The sequence below is a fragment of the Maylandia zebra genome, linkage group LG11 (assembly GCF_041146795.1).
Source record: "Maylandia zebra isolate NMK-2024a linkage group LG11, Mzebra_GT3a, whole genome shotgun sequence".
Classification (NCBI taxonomy): Eukaryota; Metazoa; Chordata; class Actinopteri; order Cichliformes; family Cichlidae; genus Maylandia; species Maylandia zebra.
Window position 1 is genome coordinate 6,476,296 of NC_135177.1, and position 24,308 is coordinate 6,500,603.

The following is a 24,308-nucleotide window of genomic DNA, read 5'->3' on the forward strand; positions in this document are numbered from 1 at the left end:
AAGAATGAAAAGGGAAATCAGAGAAAGATGGACATTTTCTGAGTTTTCTGTCTTGCCAGATAATTTATTGCAAAGTAAAAAGTAGAAAAAACTAAAATTTTCTGCCTGTCTTAACATTTGCACAGATGCATTAGAGTAAGCAGCGATCCCCATGATGAATGAACCAAATTTGTTGTGTGTATCAGAGAAAGAAGGTGGAAATTAAGAAATAAAATGTCAATTTAAAACAAAAAATTGAACTGCATCAAGGCTGGTTTACTCATCTGCTTAAAATTTAATTCATTCACACAGTGAGACAACAAAAACACTTTGATCTGTTCAGCACTGACAACTAAGATTTAGTGCAAGCAGTATTTTTCTCTCCTCTTTACCCCACACTGTTCCAAAAAATAGTAATGTCAAATGATTTTACTGTGTATTTTACAGATGTGTACTGTTTTTCTAGAATATCATTACATTTACATAAGTAGACTGTGATCTGACAAGTCAAATGTAAAATAACATAACATCACTGTAAATGTAATAAAACACAATTTACTTGTTTGTTAAATATATTTTGTTGTACATATGCATATTTAGATCGTAAAAATACGTCCAGGAATGTCTCCCATCATGCCTTGGGACATGTTCTTGTTCTATTGTTTATGGTTACGTTACTTTTAACTGTTATCTTGAATGTTGTGTTTACGCCGTGGTGTAGCGTCACTGACAGTTGTTGTTTTGTAGAGAGAGTGCTGTACCATGAGTGACTTCTGCAGGGCCGGCCCGTGGCATAGGCCGTATAGGCAAATGCTAAGGGCGCCGTCCATCAGGGGGCGCCACGCCAGTGCCACAAATGTTGAAAAAAAAAAAAAAGTTGGTACTATTATTTCTAAATACAAAAAATAATCCCACGTTAATTAAAATGCAAAGTAAAGCTTATTTAATAGAAATATTATTTGTTACAACATTACGCCCCCCCCTCCCCGCACGGTGCGCCCCCTCCCTTCCCGTATCATGGTTCCTTTTGGACGTCACCACATCAAAAAATCAACACAAGATGTCAAAACGGTCAAAACTGTCAGGTGCCCAGGGAAGAAAAAAGAGAAAAGAAGAGGAGGAGAAACGAGAAAAAGACAGAGGTAGGTAACGTTAGCCTACATGAAATTATTTGTCTGAATGTGAAAGTAACCTAAATTTTTAGCATTAAGCTAATGTTACATGATTCGCTAATTGCTAATCAATAAATAGCTAGTTAACTGTTTTAACGTCAGTTAATATTGTGGAGGGGGCTAAATTGTTATGGAAAATAATAATGTAACGTTAGGTAATTACAGTACACCCACCTTTCCCACCATTCCTCATTTGTATTCATCTTTTAAGCAGGTGTTTTTTGTTTACATTGTTATTGCCTTCTGGGTAGCTAATGTTTACCCTGCAGGTAATAGTCACTTTTCCACCCCTGTATATATTATAGTTGTAAGCCTAGTTGTTAAAGTGCACATCATTAATGTTAATTAAGCAATATCACATGAGAGGGAATGCTGTTTTTTAATATGAGCACTGCTGTGATTCGGTCAAAGATAATCATAACATAACATTCTCATATGATATTATACTGTTACTTTGCATTCTGCTATTCAGCATTTCACTGTAATGATGACAATAAATTGAATCTAATCTAATTTGCATATCAGTTAACATCATACATATATCTCTTTGGTTTTTCATTTATATTATATCATTTCATTTTATTCCTGGAATCATCTGTTTTTATTATTAGACTCAGTGGTGTCACATACTCCTCTCTTCAGATGCACTGTTGAAGTTTCTAAATCCCACCCCTGGGCCATCTACCACATCTACCGCTGCTGCCTCCACTTCAGCAGCACAACCCACCAGTGATGCAGCATCAGCAGCACAACCCAGCCATGATGCAGCAGCATCAAGCGGTCTTCCTGTTGCCTCCACCTCAGCAGCACAACCCACCAGTTTTGCAGCAGCATCAAGCGGTGTTCCTGTTGCCTTATTTATATTATATTTTTAATTTATTTTATCCAACTTGTTGACACGTTTTATTGTGTTTATGTATGTAAAATTTATTGTATTTCATATATTCATTTTTTATTTTTTGTATTCATTTATTTATTCATATATTTTTTTATCTTGTTAATTATTCTGATTGTGAATTTGCTTTCTTTAAGTAAAAAAAAAAAGGTCAAAGACAAAGCTATTCGGTTTCTTGTGAGTACATACACTGCACTGCAGCTGTAGGGGGGCGCCACCTAAAATCTTGCCTAGGGCGCCAGATTGGTTAGGGCCGGGCCTGGACTTCTGTTGTGCTGTTGTTGAACCTTGAGGCAGCACCGAATGTGTTTTAATAAAGAGCTCCTACCAGCTTGGGGTTAAATAACAAGCTCAATCTCTCTCTGTGAGCTTCTTTGTTAAGATTTCTCTGCATGCCACAATGTAAAACATTGCACGGACACGCTGTGCTAATTATATATTTTGAAAAAGAAATGTAGAGGTAGGAATTGCAATTAATATAAATAACATGACGCTAAGCATCGGCCAATGAATGTGAACTAACAACAAGGTCGCGGGTATGGCTGCGACTGTAGGAAAAAACCCTAATATGAAGGTATTTTACTGCATTTCACGGTAATGTTCTGTTCTTCTAGAATATCATTAAAGTTACGTAAATAGACTTTGACTTCACATTTTGAATGTAAATTAACGTTAAATCACTGTAATGTAATACAACATGATTGTCATGATTATTAAATGTATCTGTCTGTACATATGCATATTTAGATTGTTAAAATACATTCACAAATGTATCATGATCTCACAAATATCTGTCCGTTATTTGAAAGATTGAACTGTTGAATTCAAATGTAATGCTATGGAAAAGTATATAACATGATCCCTATAAGCTTGTGTTACAGCACATAAGTATTATTATCGCTGCTAGTTAGGCCGTTCGTGGCTCAAAAGTTGGCAGTTCTCCTTGTGAGCAGAAGATTGCCGGTTCACGCCCCGGCTCGGACGCTCTCCGCCGTTGTGTCCGTGGTCAGGACTCTTCACCTACTAGTGATGGCCAAAGGGGCCGATGGTGCGATATGGCAGCCTCGTCTCTGTCCCAGGGCATGCAATCAATTATTACGTAAACCAACTGTTAATTGTATATTTCTGTACATTTACGTATTATGATTCATATTTCCCAATTCAGTGACCTTGTTTATAGGTAATTTCATCGTTTGATCGCGTAAAAATGTTCCTAATTTAATGTCTAAAAGCACTTGGAAAAGGCAGAATCCCATGTCAAATTAGCTCAACAAACTCTATTTTCATTACTGAAAATAACCGTATTTTTATGGGACAGTTATTTTCTGTTATTTTACGGTCGTATTTTTGGCGCCCCAGCTGCCGGAATATTACCGTTGTTTTAGGATGTTTTTTTTAACAGTGCATATGTGTATTTGTACAGGTATATAATGACTTTAATATATTCCCTTTGGGGTTTTTTTTCTTTTCTTTTCTTTCTTTCTTTCTTTTTTGTTTGCTTTGTTATGTTTCATGCTTTTCTTGATAATGAATAAAAACTGTTTAAAGAGAGAGAGAAAAAAGGAAATGTCAGAGGGAACACATGACAGGAATTAACTGAACGAGTGCCAAATAAGCACTGCCTCAATTTTCCTTAAAATTAATCATAAAATTACAGGGTCCTTTTTTGTTGTTATAAATTGTAACACGTCAGTTATGTTCAAGAACATTATTAGGAAACTGGGGGCTGTGGTGTTGGGCTGATGGATGAGGATTCATTGTGACTAGAGCCTTCAATTAAAACTTCAGTTCCCTTAAAAACATTTCAAAAGGAAACTATTAAGAAACAATAGCAAAAAAAAGAAAAAAAATATATATATTTGTGCTTATACTCCCTTCCATCATTACCTGTCCACAGCAATGGCCAGCAGGCTACACATGGATGCAACGACAGAGATGCAGATCATGGAGTCCACCATGTTGTCCATCTGCCTGATAAAGTGATCCTCCACCACCAGCTGCCTGTTGTTGAGAAGATAAATGATGATGGTCTCCCAGGCGTTGGACACACTCACCAGCATGTCTGCTACTGCCAAACTGCAAAAAACCAAAATACTTTATACAACCTTTATTCTGCAAACAGATGTTCAAATAAATGTTTCTATATGCACTTCCTTCTGTGTATTCAGGAGCTGACAGAATAGCTGCATTCGCTCTCCTGTTGCGTAAACACTTTCTTCTCACAGTCATACTGGGAAAACCAATTAATTGATTTAATGCCTGAGTACAGTCTTTCACATTCTCCGGAGGTGCAGTTGAGGCAATGCTTTGACAGTCACATGCACTCACAGCCTTTGCACAAGCAACAAAGCCAGCAAAGATGGTGGAAAAATGGATCCTATCTCCCCAGTTAAAAGTGGTCACACAAAAAAAAACTGCACTGCAGGCAGACAGACAGACGCTTGATGCTGTTTCCAAACACTGTTTCTAAATAATACTAATATTTTAAGAGCTTCTTAAAAATAAACAACACGTCTATGCTATTTATGTATATTTACATGTAAAATTTGATGTTTTTCCACAGCAAAAATGGTTAAAACAGTGATCCTATAACTGCTGGTGGCTGATGGTCAGAGTATATATATATAGTGTGCATAGTGTGAACAGAGGCAGGGGCGGATCTAGGCAAATTTTCTTTGGGTGGCATGGAAATCAAATGGGGTGGCAAAATCAAAGCAATTTATTTTTTACACATATGCATGTGTTACATTCTGTAATATGTATTATATACAGTTAAAATACATCAAAAGCAGTAAGTATACAGATGTTTCATATAAACACGTACTCTATAATTTTCTTTTTCTTTAGCCCACATAATTAAACATTTCAGTTACATAAAACATGTGAATTTTGATTTTATGTACTGGCCTGTATGATGAATAACTTTGTAGCCCAATAAGCATAAAATCAATAAAGCTACACAACATGAGGTGATTCATTTACAAACACAAGTCTAACTAAAGTTTCACAATCTTTTTTAATTAGAAATAATCAAATTGCTTAAATTTACACAAAATGCCACAAATGAACCCATTTTTTCACAAATTTTTCATGTTTTATTTGGTTAACGCTCTGGGGTCCAGGGTATAATTGGCCATTTCGGACTATTTTTTTATTTTATTTTTGTGATTCACCTTTAAATTTATTTATTTATTTTTGCCTTGCCTTGTTCTTTTCAGCACAATCTCATCTGTCTGAATTTACAGTTATTTTTTCCTTCACTGTACTAACACAATTGAACTGAAATCACACACAAACATATGAGCCAAGTAAGGAAAAGGTTCTTTCACTGTAAAAACCACAAACATGTTTACAGCTCTCTAGATACACCACTCAGAACCTGATTAGTCCCAATTTTAACTCTGAATTGTTTGCCCTGGACTAAATTTAGAGTCAGGAAAAGTCTAGTTTTAGTTGACACATTATTTCAGAGGTGTCGCAGAGCAAGGTTAACAATCTGGCTGTTGTTAGTTTTCTAGATTTTCCACAGCTTTCCACGTTTGGACTCCATGCCTTGACTTGACAAATGATTCGTATAATGAGTAAAAGCTTCTTGGCCAGAAGAGGTGATATTTAAAACATGTAGCTTAAGATGTATTTCTATGCTTTGGTGCCATTTTGGTGTTTTGGTGTTCAAATGAGAATTCATGAAACTACAATAATATGTTCTCCAGGACATCTAGTTGAACCTTGTTGGCAAAGCAATTTGTTCAAGTGCCAAAGAAAATGACAGCCAAGTCTCACAGAAATAATAATGAGCACAAGCTCTTAACACCACGTTGAGTGGAGGTGGCATGTAATATGTTAAGATTACAGCCCACAGGAAGCAACAGGCTCTCCTCTATTGTCTTGGTTACCAAGGCAGCATATTATATCACAATAAACATCGTGGACTGACTCACCAAATACTCACAACTTACCTATAGAGAGAAGGAAAACAACACATTAAGTAGGAATGTATTTCTTTTTCCCCCCATGAATCGAATGGATTTTCAAATAAAAGATAACAAGTGTTATCGTGCAGTAACTCGCTGTACCTCAGTGTTACGCCGTGGCAGTCATTCAGAACCACATGAACAGAAGCACTATACAGCTCGCCAGAAATTCAAAGACTTAGTTGAATGTCTGCTGTGTCTCTGCACAGCTGAAACACGTTTGCTTTTGTCTTAGTAAGAGGATTAAGTCTTTCAAATCAGAAGACAGACCCAAACAAAGTCACAAGAAATTGGTGCTGATGTGAAAACAGACATCCAAGTATTTTTCTGATTTATACAGTAGGGTCATTAAAAGTGTGACTTGATTTTGATGTGGCAGCTGCCCCAAATATGTCATGATTTTTGAGTCCACAGATCTCTATTGGTTGGAGACAAATTTAAAGAAAGAAGGTTAATCATAAGTTGTTTAAATCATCGTTACCTAATGATTAGTCTAAGGAGGCCACAAGATTATAAGATCAAAAAGCCTCTTTTGTAACTCCCTGCTACAAATGGTTTTATTTAACCATTTATAATCAGGATAAAAGATTTATGTTATTTTCAAGAGTTCACATGTTTCCTCTGGCAACACATGCTGCATGACATTTTTCTAAGTGGAAAGAATGATTAGATTTCACATTGGATTATATTGGAAATCTGCTTCTGCCAAGCTCAGGATGACCAATTATCTTCAACTGTTCTTCGGCTTTTATAAATAAACCAACTTTTCCACTTCAGGCAAAAGAAAAATATTTTTTGCACAACTGAGCTTTTTAATCAGTTACATAAAGGAGAAGGTTTGGAAATTGAAACTCATTATTTCTTTGAATTCTGGCAAAAAATCCTGTTGTGTAATCACATAGAAGCATACTCTAGACTGTCACCTTGAAGTCACACTTCTACAAAACAAAAGTTCGCTCTACCTGAGCCTGTAAGCCATCTACAGTGGGGCAAAAAAGTATTTAGTCAGCCACCGATTGTGCAAGTTCCCCCACCTAAAATGATGACAGAGGTCAGTAATTTGCACCAGAGGTACACTTCAACTGTGAGAGACAGAATGTGAAAAAAAAAATCCATGAATCCACATGGTAGGATTTGTAAAGAATTTATTCGTAAATCAGGGTGGAAAATAAGTATTTGGTCAATAACAAAAATACAACTCAATACTTTGTAACATAACCTTTGTTGGCAATAACAGAGGTCAAACGTTTACTATAGGTCTTTACCAGGTTTGCACACACAGTAGCTGGTATTTTGGCCCATTCCTCCATGCAGATCTTCTCGAGAGCAGTGATGTTTTGGGGCTGTCGCCGAGCAACACGGACTTTCAACTCCCGCCACAGATTTTCTATGGGGTTGAGGTCTGGAGACTGGCTAGGCCACTCCAGGACTTTCAAATGCTTCTTACGGAGCCACTCCTTTGTTGCCCGGGCGGTGTGTTTTGGATCATTGTCATGTTGGAAGACCCAGCCTCGTTTCATCTTCAAAGTTCTCACTGATGGAAGGAGGTTTTGGCTCAAAATCTCACGATACATGGCCCCATTCATTCTGCCCTTAACACGGATCAGTCGTCCTGTCCCCTTGGCAGAAAAACAGCCCCATAGCATGATGTTTCCACCCCCATGCTTCACAGTAGGTATGGTGTTCTTGGGATGCAACTCAGTATTCTTCTTCCTCCAAACACGACGAGTTGAGTTTATACCAAAAAGTTCTACTTTGGTTTCATCTGACCACATGACATTCTCCCAATCCTCTGCTGTATCATCCATGTGCTCTCTGGCAAACTTCAGACGGGCCTGGACATGCACTGGCTTCAGCAGCGGAACATGTCTGGCACTGCGGGATTTGATTCCCTGCCGTTGTAGTGTGTTACTGATGGTGACCTTTGTTACTTTGGTCCCAGCTCTCTGCAGGTCATTCACCAGGTCCCCCCGTGTGGTTCTGGGATCTTTGCTCACCGTTCTCATGATCATTTTGACCCCACGGGATGAGATCTTGCGTGGAGCCCCAGATCGAGGGAGATTATCAGTGGTCTTGTATGTCTTCCATTTTCTGATGATTGCTCCCACAGTTGATTTTTTCACACCAAGCTGCTTGCCTATTGTAGATTCACTCTTCCCAGTCTGGTGCAGGTCTACAATACTTTTCCTGGTGTCCTTCGAAAGCTCTTTGGTCTTGGCCATGGCGGAGTTTGGAGTCTGACTGTTTGAGGCTGTGGACAGGTGTCTTTTATACAGATGATGAGTTCAAACAGGTGCCATTCATACAGGTAACGAGTGGGGGACAGAAAAGCTTCTTACAGAAGACGTTACAGGTCTGTGAGAGCCAGAGATTTTCCTTGTTTGAGGTGACCAAATACTTATTTTCCACCCTGATTTACGAATAAATTCTTTACAAATCCTACCATGTGGATTCATGGATTTTTTTTTCACATTCTGTCTCTCACAGTTGAAGTGTACCTCTGGTGCAAATTACTGACCTCTGTCATCATTTTAAGTGGGGGAACTTGCACAATCGGTGGCTGACTAAATACTTTTTTGCCCCACTGTAAATTGCTTTTTATGGTTACTTGTATTATTTTCCTTTCTTACTTACTTGCTTGTTTGCTTGCTGGCATGCTTCCTTGTGTTCTCCTTGCTTTCAATTTAAAAGAGACCAGTAGGATAGCTCGCTTGGCATCTCCTGCCAGGCAGTTCCACAGCTGAGGGGCCTAGTAGGCAAAGGCCCGGTAACCTTTCATGACCTTTCCAGAACCTTTATTCATGAACCTTTAACAGAGCACTGCCAGAGGAACTCAGGAGCCAGACTATTCTCAATAAAAACTACTGTTAGCCAGTGAAGGGCAACAGGGAGGGATTGGTATGTTGTGGTTGCTTCTCTTTCTGTGGTTTTAAAGTTAGGCAACATCAGCTGTAGCCTCTGGAGCAGAGTAAAGTGCATTACAATATTCAATTCTATAGACGATAAAAGCATTGATGACCTTTTTAGAACAGAAAGGATTAATCTAATCCTGGATAGCTGTCTCGGTTGTACAAAGCAGGACTGAACCACTTTAATCATTTGTGTCACAAAAGATAAATCAGGATCTTTCTAAACATAATTGATAACGGTTCATGTCTATTAATTACATCAACATAGGCTACTCCGAAAGTTATCGGTTCAGTGTCTGGCAGATACCTAAAATCCATCCACACAGGGGGTTATTCACATTGCATTGAAGCTGACAGTTGTTTGCTAGGGAATATTCCAGGATCGTTGTTGTGATTTCATTATTAGTTATTATTAATAGTACTGTTATTATTTTTCCACAGTATGTCTTTAGACCCATCTTCCTCAACCCCAACTGGTGGCAACGGATGGCTGCCCCTGCATGGTTCTGTCAGAGATATAATGTATTCCTTCTCATCTGAGGCTTTCTGGGTGTTATTGTAGGGTCTTTACCTTAGAAGTTGAAGTAACTTGTTATGATTTTACACTACATAAATAAAACTGAACTGAATTGAATTGACTGAACTGCTGAATTGCTTTCCTAGGTCATCCTCAAACGTATTTGCTATCAAGTCATAGGTCAGTCAGGATGGTCTAATGAAACGTATCCTGCACTCTCACTGATAGTTGCTTCAATCACTTGCATCTAAGTTGAGAAATGTTTATCTCATTGTTTTGTTTGTTTGTTTGTTTTTGCTTTTTTGAAGTTGTTACATTTTATTGTCTTTCTGTGGTCTCTGGTCGCCGCATTCCTCCAAAATGCTTCCTGTGTGGATGCAGCGTTGTTATGGTCGTTTGAGAAGGGCTTGAAAATAACAATGTGAACTCAAATGATATGGGCCTTGAGGGGAGGCATGCATTGTTATCCAATTATAATGGTTACATTAGGGTGTATTCTAATCCTAAATGTATCCATTTACACTAATATGTTGACAAGAGTGAACAAGGTTTCACTTGGGACCTATATTGCATTTTGCCCCTGGGAAAGGCTGTATTACACCAAGACAGAGAGTAAGCACTGAAGGATAGAAGCATATTTTAATAAACTGCTGCTTAACAAAATCTTTTACACATAGTAAGCTCACTTTATTAAAACGGTTTTGGGTGGTCCTCGTACATTATTATGTTATTTTCCCCTTTATGTCTTAAACCACTGAGGAGTTTACCTGCAGACAAAGAAGTACATGGGGGAATGTAGGTTCTTGTTCTTCACTATGGCTGTGATGACTAAAATGTTCTCCAGCAGTGAGATGATACCCAGGATCAGAAAGACCTTAGGAGAGGAGATCAAAATACAGACCAGTGAAGAGACAGTCGGGGTAGTGGTAGCCAAGAAGAAATCACGAGATAAATAAATGAATCCAAAGTGCTACAGACCTCGATAGCGATGTGGACCTGCTCGCATGCTGCAGGTTTGGAGGTGCTAGCCTTCTCTGATAGTGGAGGGATCAGGGTGTAGTTTTGATGATAATAGGAGTAGCCCCAGGTAGAGTTACCCAGCAGCACCTCCTCTTGGTAGGAGGATTCATCAGACACATTCATCTCTGCTGTGGGTCGGGTCTGGATCATCGCAACTCTTACCTGGAGGCCATTTTTCAAGCAGGCTGAAAGAAGAAACAAGAAGAAGAACGTGAGACTGTGTCATGCTTTCACGTAAGCTTTGTAATATTGAGATCATGCTTAATATTATGCCAGCTTCAATTACACATGCTGCAAACAAACATGATTCACCCCAAGCACCTTGTTTATTTAACAACATACAAATAGTATTCGGTTCCTTGCAAATGTAACTCCTGTGTGTGGTCCTAGTTTGGCCTCCATTAACATCCTTTTCTAATGCTTGGTGCTGATCAGATAATAAAAAGTGGTTTTAGTACTGCCTGCTTCAGCAAAAAAATGGTGCTAGGAAAGTTCCATAAAACCAAGACAGCAACCACTCTGAGTAAGTGTTTACATTTTGTATTGCACTGCAAATAGAAGTACATTAAACACAAACTAAAACCAGATGACTGCTTTAGGCTTGATTTATCCTGCATGTCTTTTATCCTGTTTTCCTTCTCTCACCCCAACCGGTCGCAGCAGATGGCCCCGCCCCTCCCTGAGCCTGGTTCTGCCGGAGGTTTCTTCCTGTTAAAAGGGAGTTTTTCCTTCCCACTGTTGCCAAAGTGCTTGTTCATAGGGGGTCATATGATTGTTGGGTTTTTCTCTGTATCTATGAAGCGCCTTGAGGCGACTTTTGTTGTGATTTGGCGCTATATAAATAAAATTGAATTGAATTGAATTGAATTTAGTTTTGATTTGGAGAACAGGAAGCAGCCTCACATATATAAAAAAAAAAGAAAAAAAGAAACCCTCACTTAATTTGTGTAATCTGACATGTCGTAGCTTTACAGGTTATGTGGTTGACTGATTCTTGGCCGGGTCTTGTGTGTTAAACTGGTAAACTGACAAGATACAGCGAGTGCACAATAATCTGCTACTTTGCTAGCTACTGGTTTGCAGATTTTCCTGCCTTTGGGTAAAACTGGGCAAGCTAGTGGTTTCACTGTGTTCCTATCCTTTATGCTAAGGTAACCCATCCCTGCTAATAATGTCGTACTTTATTTAATTTACAAACATTTTCACAAGACAAATTGAACACATTTAACACAGAGACAAGCAATGTGTAAAATATTGCAATCCTTTTCAAGCCAGTTTACAATAATGCCACGCTGAAAGCAGCAGATACATGTGAGTGTAGGTGAACGTAGTCATTGGCTGCTCTGAATTAAGTTGGATGTGTTATATGATAAGCTGGCTGCTGACATTTTGAAGGAAAATCACTTAATTACAATGACATAAAACAGCCACAATCACTAAAGGATGGCTTTGAAAATAGTTCCTGACTTTCATCAGTGAGCTAAAATTTATTTACAACAAATTTCATTGCCATTTGTTTTGAACGTTTCTCTTTCCTAATAAATTAAACTGGTGCAGTGACCTGACATCACACTCTCAAGTTAGAGGGCACATAAGAAAGCTTCACTGTTAAGAGTCACTAATATAACGAATCAGATGAAAAAAACCAAACTGTTAAATCCTTCATGCAGCTAAGTGATTCCTCTGTTTCTTAACACATGACCTCATAACTGGACCCTGCGGTTATGTCAAATGATGTGCTTTTGGTTACTTATAAATTTGCACACATTGTTAGTACGTCTAAATACCGAATAGGAACTGAGGAAAGCACCGATATCAAAATAAAACTGTTCAAGTGAAGTGAAGCGGTAAACTAAATTCAGCATTACGTCCACTCTGTCTCATTTCAGCAGAATGCCATTATCTAAATCCTATTCCAAAGTGGCGCAATGAGCTTAGCAGGTACAGCAATTAACCACTATTGCAGCGCTAAATGAAAAAGCTACACTGAGAATCATTAAGACATTTTAATTATATCCATGTACTTTATCTGCAGGGAAAAAATAATTAATTATGTCAGCACAATTCAGTTTTTCCAGCACCAATTAACACAACGGTTATCTTAAGCAATTCAAATATAAGACACAGCCATTTAAAATCAAAAGTATAATTTATGCTCACACATTACATTTAACCTTTTGAAGTGCTTACATCACTTAAATCCACAACAACTAGAGCAACTTTAGATATATTGGCAGGTGAAGTCATTACCATCAATCATCTTGTTGTAATGCACTTCCTGGCTGGGTTCTCATGTGGATGTCACATTGACACACACTGACCACCTGTCTGTAAAATTGTTACAGATAGATGGATGGATGGATGGCATTACCTTGGCCTCCAGTAACGCTGTGAGGAACCTTGGAGTCATTTTTGACCAGGATATCTCCTTCAACGCACATATTAAACAAATATGTAAGACTGCTTTCTTCCATTTGCGCAACATCTCTAAAGTTAGAAATATCCTGTCTCAGAGTGACGCTGAAAAACTAGTTCATGCATTTATTACTTCCAGGCTGGACGACTGTAATTCATTATTATCAGGATGTCCAAAAAACTCACTGAAAAGCCTTCAGCTAATCCAAAATGCTGCAGCAAGAGTCCTGACAGGGACTAGAAAGAGAGAGCATATTTCTCCTGTTTTGGCTTCCCTTCATTGGCTTCCTGTTAAATCCAGAATTGAATTCAAAATCCTGCTCCTCACATACAAGGTCTTAAATAATCAGGCCCCATCTTATCTTAATGACCTTGTAGTACCATATCACCCTATTAGAGCACTTCGCTCTCGCTCTGCAGGCTTACTTGTTGTTCCTAGAGTATTTAAAAGTAGAATGGGAGGCAGAGCCTTCAGTTTTCAGGCCCCTCTTCTGTGGAACCAGCTTCCAGTTTGGATTCAGGAGACAGACACTATCTCTACTTTCAAGATTAGGCTTAAAACTTTCCTTTGTGCTAAAGCATATAGTTAGGGCTGGACCAGGTGACCCTGAATCCTCCCTTAGTTATGCTGCAATAGACGTAGGCTGCCGGGGGATTCCCATGATGCATTGAGTTTTTCCTTTCCAGTCACCTTTCTCACTCACAATGTATTAACAGACCTCTCTGCATTGAATCATATCTGTTATTAACCTCTGTCTCTCTTCCACAGCATGTCTTTTATCCTGTCTTCCTTCTCTCACCCCAACCGGTCGCAGCAGATGGCCGCCCCTCCCTGAGCCTGGTTCTGCCGGAGGTTTCTTCCTGTTAAAAGGGAGTTTTTCCTTTCCACTGTCGCCAAAGTGCTGCTCATAGGGGGTCATATGATTGTTGGGTTTTTCTCTGTATCTACGAAGCGCCTTGAGGCGACTTTTGTTGTGATTTGGCGCTATATAAATAAAATTGAATTGAATTGAATAGAGCAACCTTCACCCAGCAGGCAGCAGACCTACCCAGCAGGAATATGGTGCAGTGCAGAAGTCCTGAGCCACCTCTCATTTCACATGCAAACGTATGTGGCGTTATATAAGGCAAAAACAGAGTTTGCACACTTTTGACAAGCATCAAAGTCAATATTTGGCATGACTTCCTCAATTCCCCAACATAGGGTGAACTCTTAGGCAAACTTTCATGTTGTTTCTAGGATTTTTAGGATCCCCAACACCACCGGCTGAAACCCCAAACCATCACAGAGCCTCCACCATGTTTTAAAGATGTCTGTAGACACTCGCACCTCTCTCTTGAAGTCCTCTCCTTCCTTACAGACAAAATTCCACTGAGACCCTTTCTGATGAGTCTTAGACAAACAGATCCTGTGTCAGATACAGTTTATCTACTGCAGATAGTCACTTTGTCCTTTTTCCTCCACGTTTACAGTTTTCTCTGTTTTTGTTAAGTACACACTGTTGTTTTCCGATTTTTGGGAATCATATTGTTGGTGCAAAACTACTCTGGACTTGACTGGACTAAAAATAAGTGAAAAAGAAGCCAATGCTCAAAGAAAGACCTTCATAAAACCTGGAGAACAGTTGCTCAAATCCGAGAATTATGAGAAAGTCTATTCAGGGACAGAGGACCACAGAAAGATCAAGCTGTTGACCCTGGCCTGCAGTCTAATTGGGCTGCCAAAAGATGTGCTGGAATAATACTGATCCATGGACCTCCAATCTCCCTGTCATATGGATATGCTGCCAACAAGTGCTGCCAGAAACCACAAAGGTCCTGTGACCTGTACCCTTGTGGCTCAAAGCTGTTTGGCAACATAAAATGGATCTAAACAATATGAGGCAGGTGGCTATGTATTTGAATATTTTCTATGATGTGTGTCTTCTCACACTGGTTTAAGGATTTGGCACATATAAATACTTTTAAATATCTCTCACAACATTTACCAGATATATGGAAACTGATGACTCTTTAACCAGTTTTGACTATTTCTGTTTCTAATGCTCAAAGAATGAAGATTAATTATTTCAGCTCGCAAAGGAGATGAAAGTGTTTTCTGAAAACTAGAAACTGATGCTTTGCAAAAAAATAAATAAAAAAATCATTAGCAAGCTCGTGAAAGATCCGTTGTCTATTTGCTGGCTCTTATGAAAAACTGAAATTTTATTTCAAATATTTTTCTGTTTGAGACAGAGCTAGACATGAACACAGAGCACAGCAGAGAATTCAATCACATTTGTGCTTGGATTACTAAACAGTCCTCAGGTACAGCCCCTGGGCACAGGGCCAGGCCTCAAAGGAGTCAGAGGGCTGCTTAAATACAGAGTCTTTTTAAAAAGACACTTTTTTAGGTACACCTTGCTTGTACCGGTTTGGAAGCCTTTTGCATATCAGAACTGTGTTAATTATGCATAAATTGAACAAGGGTTATGCAGCTGCTGCACATCCTTGAAGCAAATCTCCCAATTCACAACATCCCAAAGGTGCTCTGTTGCATCTGGTGACTGTGGAGTTTGAGTAATGTGAACTCACTGTCATCTTCAAGAAAACAGTTTGAGGTGATTTAAGCTCTGTGACATGGTGCATCATCCTGCTGGAAACAGCCTTCAGAAGATGGGTACAACAGTCAGGTGGGCTGTGGCATTTAAACGATGCTTAGTGCGTACTGAGGGGCCCAAAGTATGCCAACAATCACCAGCAGCAGCAGCCTGAACCACTGATATGAGACAGAATGGATCCATTCTTCAAGTTGTTTATGCCAGATTCTGACTCTAGCATCTAAATGTCACAGTAGAAATCGAGATTCATCAAACCAGGCAACATTTTTCCAATCTTCCGTTCCAATTTTGTTGGGCCCATATGAATTGTACCCTCAGTTTCCTGTTCTTAGCTAATAGGAGTGCTAACAGTCAGCTACTGGCACCAATATGCTTCCTGGTTTGGCATGTTGTCCGTTATGTGATGCTCTTCTTCATACCATGGTTGTAAGAAGTGCGTATTTGAGTTACTGTTTCTTTCCTGTCAGCTCAGTTTGTAAATTCCTTTTGAGAATTGCCATTCACTGTGAACCCTAGAGATGGATGTCCAGGAAAATCTCAGCAGGTACCTGCAACCATGGCACATTTAATTTCACAGTAAATCTTTATTCTGATGCTCATTTTGAACTTCAGCAGTTCATCTTGAAGATATATACAGTTGCTCCGATGTGGTTTTGGTTTTATGTTTGAATTAACAAACAGTTCAATACGTGTACCTAACAAATAGTTGGTGACTCTTTTAATGGCAACCTGAAAAATAAGGCAAAGACAGAAGTGTCAAAATCTGCAGTTCCTTGATTGGCCATTGGAGGCGGGCTCTAAATCCAAATGTCTAAAAAGGATCACAGTGTTCGAGGTTTGATTTAAAAACACATTCATTCAAGGCTTAAAATTAGGCATGCTGCTGCTTTGACTCATGTTGGGAAAACATGTGACCTGCTGGGCCTTACCTAGACTAACTCAAATCACTGAAATGAAGCGCTGCATCGTAATTGTGGTGCAGTGCTGATGACTTTTGTAGAATCTTAATGAATTATCTGATTAATGATATGGCTTGCTCTCAGTTATTTCATTAGTCTGCAACTAGCACTAGTTAGCAGTAATATATGAACTTTAACCAAACAGCTTAACAAGAAAGACACTGGAGACAAAGTCATGTACTCTGTACTTTCAGAATCCACATATAAACATGCTCCAGATAGCAGTCACGCCTGCTGCTGCAACCTGACAGGGGAAAACGAGGAGAATGGGCTGACCGAATAACGTCAGGACTTGCAGTTCAGTTTTTCAAGCAGTAATTCAAACGACAGCTATCTTAAGCTGATTATTGATGAGATGCAATCGCTGTGATGGAAAAATATAATTTATGTTGGAATTATTTAGAAAATGTCACAATAATCAATAAACTATCAGCCACAATGGGTTGACTGCAGAACACAAAGATAAAACTGACCTCAGTACCACAAAGCTTCTTTCAGGCATGACCCAAGTGAGTTTCATAAAATGTAAACATGTGTACAATATCCCACCTGTAACTTCTACAACTACAAAAACCTCAACGAAATACTTGAGAAAACTGCCTCAGCTCTTGATGACAGGTGTTTGAGATTCTGTTGATTATCTGCGTCACATCATTTCAGTAGTATTTTGTGTTGCAGCCGTGCTTGTTATGTTGAATTCAGATCTCAACATCGAAGCTCCCGGGAATCATTGCCATGTTCATAAAATCAAGACTTTGCCATGTGACATTTTCTATTTCATGGGGGAAAGAATTAAAAGAAGAAAATAAATGCGGCCATAAGTGAATATGTATGTGTCGGAAACAAGACTCATGGGCTATGGTTGTTAAAGTGTTATTAAGGAGCCCAGTGAAACATTTCAGATATCTTTAGTCTTTAGTACATCAACAGCAGTGGCCAGCATGAGTGAGACTTGATACTATGTTCTTTTGTTGTCAGCCCAGCTTCTGAAAAAGGAAGCTAATATGAAAATGTCAAAAACTCCACTAGTACACACTTCTGGTGGTCTCCAAAAGTGAGCAGTCTCTACAGCCCCCCATGTTAAGGTCATAGCGTGACGTGGCCTACCTCATGCTTCGACTTCTTAGCAGCAGCCTAGAAACCTAAATGATTTGAGGAGAGGAAGAGAAGAGGAAGAGAAACATCTGACTAAAGTACTAAGTCGTGTTTTGCTGAGTACTGTGTTTTTTCCCAGATGTTTGGTTGATATTACGTCTCTCTATTAAAATGAGACTACCATGTTCAGTGCTTTGCTGATCTCATGTCGTGTCCCAGTCTTGGAAAGATCCACTGCTCCATCCAGAACCAAAAGGGCACATTTGATCAAATCTGGGGTCTTTTTCTGATAAACTTCTCTAACTTTTAATTTAAGGATGACTAACTGTGCTTATTCCACAGCACTCCGATGTGTGTCTGTGTTAATGAGAATGTGAAGCTCAGTGGTGTCGAAGCTAACTTCTGTGTGGTTTGTAAGGAAAGGGCTTGTTAGTATCAGTCGCCCCTCCTGGGTTGTTGTTTGTTGTTTGTTTGTTTTCTTTTTTCTTTACATATGTTCTAACATGAGAAGTTCTGTTTTGTATTCAATGTAACAAGTTTTTTGTTTCCCTTTTCTTTTCTTTTTTTTCATAAACTGCATCCACAATCGCTCAATAAAAATATTTTGAGTAAAATGAGACTACCATGAACACTGAGACACTGTTGATTTCTTTCTAAGAGAATAAACTTACAAATTCAGCTGGGAATCAAATAAAAAAAATGTATTATGTAAAAAAAAAAAAAATCCTTCACTGTATGAATGTTGCATGTTTATAGATGTTTATAGTTTTCTTTTACAAGAACTGGTATTTTTTATTTTTAAATCTGATTCACACAACAAATTTAACCTGCTGCCTGTTTTATAAAGTGTCATTTTGAATGAAATCAATGACTGGAACCTATCGCCCTGTACTCTTTTTATTGTTAGAGGCAAGTTTTAGATCATTGTACATAATTTCCTTCAGGATTATTAAAGCATTCTCATTCTGATTTTAGTTTGGACTCGCTATAGGATGAGGCATCACCTCCATCATACAGAAATGCAGGTGCAGGTGTTATGACTACGTGCAAGGCCTCAGTACATCACTCCCCTGCAGTGATATTTTTAGATCACTTCATTTTCACATGGCTTCAGTGAGGTTGCTTTTTTAAATTTTCTTTCATAAAAGCAGAAAACAAAAACAAATAATCCTGTTTCCTGAATGTCTTCTCCTAGAAGTCGCATCACATTAGCAGAGGCACAGGAGAGGCCTCTCAGTATTTCATGAAAACCACAAACTTGAAAGTCTAAGAGCGAACAATTTGGGGTTTGCTGATGAGTCAGTGGCACAGGCGAGAGTGACTCATTAATAAGAGAAGAAAAAAAGAGAGAAAAACAAAAAGCCCAGAGGAGCTTTCATTTAACACCCACAAAAAAATTATCTTATGAAAATGTGTGCAGGTTGCTGGCACCTGTGCAGCCTGCATTAGAGTGTTTAGATATTATGTTTCCTGCTTATCTGAAGTGACTTGTGTTGCAGTCTGAGGATGCAATGTTTGAGGCAGACAGCAACGTGCAGATGTAAAGATGTAGAGCAGACCCGGCCCCACTTTACATTCACGGGAGCTGTGTGGAGAGGGTACACTCCATGAGGTTTCTGGGCGTGCAGATATCTGATGACCTCTCCTGGACTGCAAATACTACAGCGGTGGTTAAAAAGGCCCAGCAGCATCTCCACTTTCTGAGAGTGCTCAGGAGGAACAACCTGGAGGACAGGCTGCTGGTGACATTTTACAGAGCCATCATAGAGAGCATCCTAACGTACAGCATAACAACATGGTATGCAGGGTGCTCAGCTGCAGACAGGAAAGTACTGCAGAGGGTCATCAACACAGCCCAGAAGATCACTGGCTGCTCTCTGCCCAGCCTGGAGGTCACTGCAAACTCTCGGTACCTCAGCAGAGCTGGCAATATCATCAAGGACCACTCTCACCCCAGCAACCAACTGTTTGAACTATTACCGTCAGGCCGATGGTACAGGTCACATAAAACCAGGACAAACAGATTCAGGGATAGTTTCTTTCCCAGAGCTATCACCGTAGTAAATAAGCACAAAAACAATTGAACCTATTCCATACCGTCACTGTCATTATATTATGCTGCTATTCATACTGTCATCATATTAATGCTGCTATCCTGTATATGTTGTACATACTATTGTTTGAGTACTTACGATTGTTTTTTTTGTACTTTTTATATTTTACATTTATATTTATTATTGAAACTTGCACCAAGGGAGTGGCACTCCAATTTCGTTGTACTCTGTACAATGACAATAAAGGCTATTCTATTCTATTCTATTCTATGTAAGCCATTGTGCTGTGTAAACCACACTTTCAGGTATCATCAGTGCCCAATTCTGTACCTAAACACCCCGTGCTCTACTACAAGTCGATCCCTCACTGGCTCTCATTCATAATTTCTGGTGTTGACTCAAAATGTACAGTGGGGCAAAAAAGTATTTAGTCAGCCACCGATTGTGCAAGTTCCCCCACCTAAAATGATGACAGAGGTCAGTAATTTGCACCAGAGGTACACTTCAACTGTGAGAGACAGAATGTGAAAAAAAAATCCATGAATCCACATGGTAGGATTTGTAAAGAATTTATTCGTAAATCAGGGTGGAAAATAAGTATTTGGTCAATAACAAAAATACAACTCAATACTTTGTAACATAACCTTTGTTGGCAATAACAGAGGTCAAACGTTTACTATAGGTCTTTACCAGGTTTGCACACACAGTAGCTGGTATTTTGGCCCATTCCTCCATGCAGATCTTCTCGAGAGCAGTGATGTTTTGGGGCTGTCGCCGAGCAACACGGACTTTCAACTCCCGCCACAGATTTTCTATGGGGTTGAGGTCTGGAGACTGGCTAGGCCACTCCAGGACTTTCAAATGCTTCTTACGGAGCCACTCCTTTGTTGCCCGGGCGGTGTGTTTTGGATCATTGTCATGTTGGAAGACCCAGCCTCGTTTCATCTTCAAAGTTCTCACTGATGGAAGGAGGTTTTGGCTCGAAATCTCACGATACATGGCCCCATTCATTCTGTCCTTAACACGGATCAGTCGTCCTGTCCCCTTGGCAGAAAAACAGCCCCATAGCATGATGTTTCCACCCCCATGCTTCACAGTAGGTATGGTGTTCTTGGGATGCAACTCAGTATTCTTCTTCCTCCAAACACGACGAGTTGAGTTTATACCAAAGAGTTCTACTTTGGTTTCATCTGACCACATGACATTCTCCCAATCCTCTGCTGTATCATCCATGTGCTCTCTGGCAAACTTCAGACGGGCCTGGACATCCACTGGCTTCAGCAGCGGAACACGTCTGGCACTGCGGGATTTGATTCCCTGCCGTTGTAGTGTGTTACTGATGGTGACCTTTGTTACTTTGGTCCCAGCTCTCTGCAGGTCATTCACCAGGTCCCCCCATGTGGTTCTGGGATCTTTGCTCACCGTTCTCATGATCATTTTGACCCCACGGGATGAGATCTTGCGTGGAGCCCCAGATCGAGGGAGATTATCAGTGGTCTTGTATGTCTTCCATTTTCTGATGATTGCTCCCACAGTTGATTTGTTCACACCAAGCTGTTTGCCTATTGTAGATTCACTCTTCCCAGTCTGGTGCAGGTCTACAATACTTTTCCTGGTGTCCTTCGAAAGCTCTTTGGTCTTGGCCATGGCGGAGTTTGGAGTCTGACTGTTTGAGGCTGTGGACAGGTGTCTTTTATACAGATGATGAGTTCAAACAGGTGCCATTCATACAGGTAACGAGTGGGGGACAGAAAAGCTTCTTACAGAAGACGTTACAGGTCTGTGAGAGCCAGAGATTTTCCTTGTTTGAGGTGACCAAATACTTATTTTCCACCCTGATTTACGAATAAATTCTTTACAAATCCTACCATGTGGATTCATGGATTTTTTTTTCACATTCTGTCTCTCACAGTTGAAGTGTACCTCTGGTGCAAATTACTGACCTCTGTCATCATTTTAAGTGGGGGAACTTGCACAATCGGTGGCTGACTAAATACTTTTTTGCCCCACTGTAGCTGTCATTTCTCTGAGCGTGTGTTCACACACTTACAATACCCACATTCGCCTTCAGCTCCTCCGATCGTGGGCTCTCTGTCTTTGTCTCTGCCTCTTTGTTCTCCTCATTCGGGCTCTGTATTTCTCTCCTGGCCCATTTTGGTCCCAAACCAACACTCTGTGGTAATAGTGCCAGGGGGAGGTCGGTTATTGATTGATTGACAAAGAGTCCTTGGTGCCTTGATTGTGGCATCAAGAGAGACATCATGAAACGCCTTCGCTGACAGCTAATGATTGTCTGACTTCACAGCCTCACCAAGAATGCACACTATCATCAGTGTTTTGAGTTTTCAGTAATCAACTGATTAGGCAAAAAATTGCTTAATCATCTTTTCCAATGTAAAAGGATCATATAATCATGGAAAAACATACAAATTTCCAAATATACCTGATAACCAGAGCAAAAATCCATAAATAACCGCAAATGAATGAATATTACAGCTAACAGATTTATTATTATTGTGAACTGAATGCCAAAAGCGAAATACAAAGAACAGCTACTAAACCCCTGTTGTATAGTTTGGTAAGAAAATTATTTCAGTATTCATCTGGGAGATAACATCAAAATACAAAACAACCGTCTTCAAGTGGCAGCTTATGTACTTTCAGGTACCTAACGTTATCCTTTCAAAGAGCAAGACAACAACAATTATACGCACTGGCACAAATGTAATTAAATCTAATCACATGCATGCGGTAATGACAGACGCACAAACACCTGTGACTCTCCAACGTTTGCAGAGGTTGCTGGCATTTCATCTTCTCCCAAGACACACGGAGAGGAAAGGCGTGAAAAATATGGTTGAAGCAAAATAAATAAATAAATGTTACCCTGACTTATATGAAGAAATGACCAGAAAGATTATAGCAGTTTGTGCAGCAAACAAAGTCATAAATATCGGTGAGATCGACGAGTGCCATATTCACCTTAGCAACCAAGAAGATGGGGACACCATTTTCATCATTTGGCATATTCGTCAAAATGCATGCATTGTGCATGTAACCTTTAAAGATCCACCCATGCTGACTTTTAGAATAGAAAAAATTTAAGTGTCTGAGCATTCAAGGCAGCTAGATTCTTGTGAGCTTACCGTCACATCCATTTTTCCATATTTCAGTCACATTGGACCAATCAGTGTCCTCAAAGGAACGAATCAACAAGGCCTGTTGGTTCATTCCTGTAGGTGTGATTTAGGTGACATAAGAAAGATGGTTGCACCTAAATCATTCACTTGGCTGTCAGTGTGTGTGTATTTATTGATATTTTCAGTTTTTCTAACAATTTTTTCAAAAGTCCTTTAAAATAAAAATAATTATTCGTTTCTTTTTATCGGCCAAGTATATTTGGCTGTGAATACCTTTAGTACACACATTTTAATAACAAAAGCACAAGGATTCAGCTTTCAGAGCTCCTCATCCTGTAACTGTTTTTCTGTTAGGCGCTCTGTGTGTTCGTCTCAGCATCTGCGACGTAGTTCTTGTTTTTCCCTTTTCCAATTTCCAACAATTTGCCAGTTTTTCCTTTTAGAGGGAGTGTTTTGAAAGCTTTTGATTGATGATATTGTGTCAGAATTTTTGAGGTTAGTCTTGTCCAAGGTAAATGGTCAATCAGGTTCGGCTAATTGGGAGTCTCACTTGATACACTTCTGCTTAATGGAGAATTGCTTTTCATTGTTTTACTTTTTTAAAATTCTGATTAATTGTGATAATAAGTAAACACCTAAACAAACTCCAGGCCAGCAAATTCATTTCGCACATCAGTATCTAAGCAGCAGTGTTCCTATTATATTTCAATGCTTGGCCTTACATGAGACATCCCTGTTTGCTTGGTTTTTGTCCCCGCTGTCAATGCTCTAAAAATGTACTTTATGATCAAGAAAGCAAATGTTTAAAGTGGCTTATTAGCTTGATAGCTCTGACATGACACAGGACAAGCAAAAGCTCAGTGATTTGATCTTGGGAGGACACACAAATTCCTTTGAGGTTGTGTCAGGAAGGGCATCTGGCATAAAAATGTGCCTGTTCAAATATGTGGAGCTACCTGCTGTGGTGGCCTCGTGTGAATAAGGGAGCAGCCTGAAGAAAGATCATAAGTATGACTCATATGCCATGAAGCAGGAAACCACTGTCCATACCACACAAGCACAATTACAACATCACATAATGTTTTTTATAGATTTAGTTAATGAGCGTTTGGTGCACTTAAAGCTGTACAATGTGGATTTCATTTCATATGCATATATGCGCCGTGCGGGCTGAATTTTAACACACGCCTTGTTTTGTATTTGTCAGTGTTAAAGAAACAATCAGTAGAGGCGCATGTTTTTCCTCCACACTGTTTTATTGCTGCTTTTGCTCAATGCCTGTCTGGCCTTGCTCAAAAACACAATTATGAGCATGTGAGTAATACAAATGAAGCTTCATGTTTCCTTTAAGTAAAAATATCAAGAATATGTGCTTTTATTTTCTGTACCTTAATCATTATAAGGTACAGAGTCTTTTCCCTTATGGTATATGCAACATGTATATGAACGTGTCAAATTTCAGGCTGTCTGATTGCTATGTTGACTGAAAGGACCGTCAGGCAGAACACGGGGCTCAGACAGCTCACGGTGAAACAGAGCCCGAGATGCCGCCGGCGGTGGAGCTCCTCTCGCTCTGATC

At 39.5% G+C, this 24,308-nt stretch overlaps 1 protein-coding gene across 1 annotated transcript in view; it reads right to left on the reverse strand.

Annotated features, from left to right (window-relative positions):
* LOC101487483 (melanocortin receptor 5) overlaps positions 1-24,308 on the reverse strand; it is a 34,138-nt gene that overhangs the window by 7,051 nt on the left and 2,779 nt on the right. Inside the window, exons 2-4 of the mRNA XM_004560063.3 lie at positions 10,425-10,651; positions 10,214-10,320; positions 3,934-4,122 (exon numbers count right to left, since the gene is read on the reverse strand). Coding sequence (XP_004560120.1) covers positions 3,934-4,122; positions 10,214-10,320; positions 10,425-10,616 — 488 coding nt within the window. The 5' untranslated portion in view covers positions 10,617-10,651. The remainder of the gene's footprint in view (positions 1-3,933; positions 4,123-10,213; positions 10,321-10,424; positions 10,652-24,308) is intronic.